Source organism: Myotis brandtii, unplaced genomic scaffold (assembly GCF_000412655.1).
Source record: "Myotis brandtii unplaced genomic scaffold, ASM41265v1 scaffold344, whole genome shotgun sequence".
Lineage (NCBI taxonomy): Eukaryota > Metazoa > Chordata > Mammalia > Chiroptera > Vespertilionidae > Myotis > Myotis brandtii.
Window position 1 is genome coordinate 6,223,185 of NW_005363247.1, and position 3,490 is coordinate 6,226,674.

A 3,490-nucleotide genomic window follows, 5' to 3' on the forward strand; every position below is an offset into this window, starting at 1 on the left:
CTTAGGCTCTCCTTCTGTTTTTTAAGTTTTTTATCTAGATGCTGCTCTGCCTGGGTATTTTTCCTACCTTGTCTTCTAGCTCACTGATGCGGTCCTCTGCTTCTTCTATTCTACTGTTGATGCTTTCTATTGAGTTCTTTATCGCAGTGATGTCATTTTTCATTTCTTCTTGGTTCTTCATTTCCTCTTGGTTCTTACACATATTGTTGAATTTGTCTTCCAACCTTTTCAGCGACCTTATGACCATTTCTCTGAATTCTTTCTCTGACATATTGCTTGCCTCCATTCTGTTTACTTCCTTTTCTGGTGATGTCTGTGGGCTGTATCTTTGTCTCCCCATGATTGCTCCTCTCTGAGTGTCTGGTTATGTAGCTCTTTGTCTCCTCCATTAACTTTCTCTAGGCGACATTTGACCTTTCCCTGAGAAGGTGCAGGGCTCGTCCGCATCGTGTATTCGCGCTGCTTGAGACCCGGTGTTTGTGGGTTTGCAGCTGGTCCCTGGGTGTTGTGGTTGTAGGGTCCTGGGAGGTGTCTGAGTTCTTTCTGGTTGAAGGTAAGGCTAGGTTTCTGATCACAGCCACTCTCCCCTTCAAGATGGCGTAGTCTCTGCCGAAATTTGACATTTTTAAGTGTAAAAATATCTATGATGTTAACACCTTCAGCAAATTTGACATATGAAGTTTTGAAGCTTGTTGTCAATACAACAAAATAGCTTAAATATCAAATGGCATCTATATCAACACATGTGTCACTCCATCTATTGAAAAAAAAATCCACATTATTAACTGGTACACCTAGTAAACTAGCTAGCATGCATTTAATGCATTCTTTCAGCAAATGTTTATTGAATATTTACTGGGAGCCAGGCACTGTGCTACACTTCACGGATAAGAAGATAAATATATTGCCGAAACCGGTTTGGCTCAGTGGATAGAGCGTCAGCCTGCGGACTGAAAAGTCCCAGGTTCAATTCCGGTCAAGGGCATGTACCTTGGTTGCGGGCACATCCCCAGTAGGAGATGTGCAGGAGGCAGCTGATTGATGTTTCTAACTCTCTATCTCTCTCCCTTCCTCTCTGTAAAAAATCAATAAAATATATTTTAAAAAAAAAAGAAGATAAATATAACAAACAGTTTTTTTCACTTTTGAAGGTGACTGGTATGAAAATACAATTCTAACACAACAGCATTAGCCTAGCATGGTAGAGGATATGAGGATATATGCTTTATGTAGCTGACATCTTTCTAATTTCCAAACCTGTTTCTTCCTTCACTGTCATTGCCTTTATTTTAAAAGACTTAAATGCTTCTTATGTAAAAGTATTGTAATACCTGCTTTATTGACCTTGATTTCACTTTTTCCTCTTAATTTATATTCAAAGTACCCCAGTATGCTCTTTCCAAAGAGATCTTTGACATAAGAATAGATGCTCAGTTTTAAGCCTTAACCTCAGTGCTTAATTTAATGCCTGAAACATAAAAAGTGCTTAATAAATGTTTGGATGAATTAATTGAATCTACAGGAAATGAAAGTTGGACAGCTTAAAGTATATTTTTTGATAAACAGAAATATCTAGATTTTGATTCAAAATAATTGGGTTTGATGAGGGTTGGGGAAAAGAGCCTAGAGAAGTGGTATGAATACAGGTGAGTGGGGTGATATTAGTCTACTTTTTAATATATTTGAAATCTTTTATAATGTACTTTTTTTTTTTTTTAAGAAAGGATACTATAGTACCCATCTCTGGCAATTTTCAGATACACTGAGTAACTGATTGTTGGCATGGAGGATCTTGTAGAACAGATTTGAATATTAAATGAATTGTCAAATTTAATAGCTCCTAAGAACCTTCCTAACCTGAGAATGTGGTATTCAAACAGAAATTGAGGAAGGTAGAGATAGAAGGACAAAGTTACAAGTATATCGTTAATATAATTGATAATAAAGTTAGATAAAATTGTAGTAAATAGTTGCCTAGAACTCTATTTCTTTCAGATCTATAGTCCTGAGTAATATTATATTCTCTTTGGAAAACTACTGTAGAACTCTGTTGTCCAATCCAGTAACCACTGTCTTATGTAACTATTTAATTAAGATTAGATAATTAAAAATTTAAGTCCTTCATTGCACAAGTTACAGTTCAGTAAAACATATCCATCATCACAGAACATTCTGTTGGACAGGACTACTGTCAGAAAGAAAATAAATGCTAAATTTTTGGAACTCTAAAAATTAGCCCTAAAATAACCTTCATTTTACTAAATAATGAAAAATAAAATTCTCTTGATTAAGAGGGGGATTATGGAGAGTATTATATGTTGAGAGTATAGCTGGTCATCTGAATCAAAAGGGTTTAATGAAATTCATGATTTTTTATTCTTTATCAGTGATATAAAGAGTACAGAGGGAGAGTACCAGATGGTTATTAAACATTACTATCATTGAAAAAGAAATTAGACCTGTATTATTAAAAATGTAATATTATGAAATACTTGACATGATTTAATTTTTTAAAGGAAGAAAATAGTAATAAATTTTACTGACCTTGCTTTATATTTTGTTGAAGCAAATTTTATTACAATTCCAGTAATACTCTAAAAAATACAATGTCCACAGATTACTCAAAAAATTGTTTGTATTTTTGTTGGGTTCATGTTTTTCAGGTCTTGCCTTTTCAATGAAAATTTTTGTCATCAGATTTCAGAAAATATTACTGGCTCTAAGGTACTCTACCTGACACTGCTCAAATTTTTCTTCAATTTAGTTGAAAGTGAAGTACGACAACTGAGTCAAAAGTAAGTTTTAATCACACAAAAAACACACCACTTTTTTTATATTTACATTGTTTTACATACCATTTTTCTAATCATTTATATACATATTTTTATTTATTTTTATATTTTTTATTGATTTCAGAGAGGAAAGGAGAGGGATAGAGAGACAGAAACATCAATGATGAAAGAGAATCATTGATCAGTTGCCTCCTGCATGCCCCCTACTGGGGATTGAGCCCTCAACCTGGGCATGTGCCCTTGGCCAGAATCGAATCCAGGACCCTTCGGTCCCCAGGCTGACACTCTACCCACTGAGCCAAACCGGCTAGGGTATATACATATTTTTTAAAAATCACATAGTTTTCCAGTTTGAAGTAGATTTATTTTTAAAACATATTTCTAGACACAGTCCTTAAGTGGCAATAGAGGTCTTTTTTGTAGCCTTAGTTCAGATTTTAATTTTTCACCAGCTTATACATTTGGGTATGTGAGAGTGTTTTTATTTTTCATAATTTATATACTTTTGAATTTTTAGTAACTGAATGCTTAAGTAAAAAGCTGTACTTCAGGTTTTAACACTGAATCTGTAATAATCATAAGTTTTGTGTATGCTCTTAAAGTTAGATTACTATGTGTACTTGTTGGTGGTTATGCTGAACTCAGGACATTTTTTTATATGTTAAAACTACTAGAGGCCCGGTGCATGAAATTTGTGC

General features: G+C 34.2%; 1 protein-coding gene across 3 annotated transcripts in view; it reads left to right on the forward strand.

Annotated features, from left to right (window-relative positions):
• Positions 1-3,490, forward strand: part of SLF1 (SMC5-SMC6 complex localization factor 1) — a 66,534-nt gene that overhangs the window by 39,230 nt on the left and 23,814 nt on the right. For all 3 annotated transcript variants that reach the window (XM_005871508.2, XM_014543967.1, XM_014543968.1), the window contains one exon: positions 2,664-2,795. In XM_005871508.2, coding sequence (XP_005871570.1) covers positions 2,664-2,795 — 132 coding nt within the window. The remainder of the gene's footprint in view (positions 1-2,663; positions 2,796-3,490) is intronic.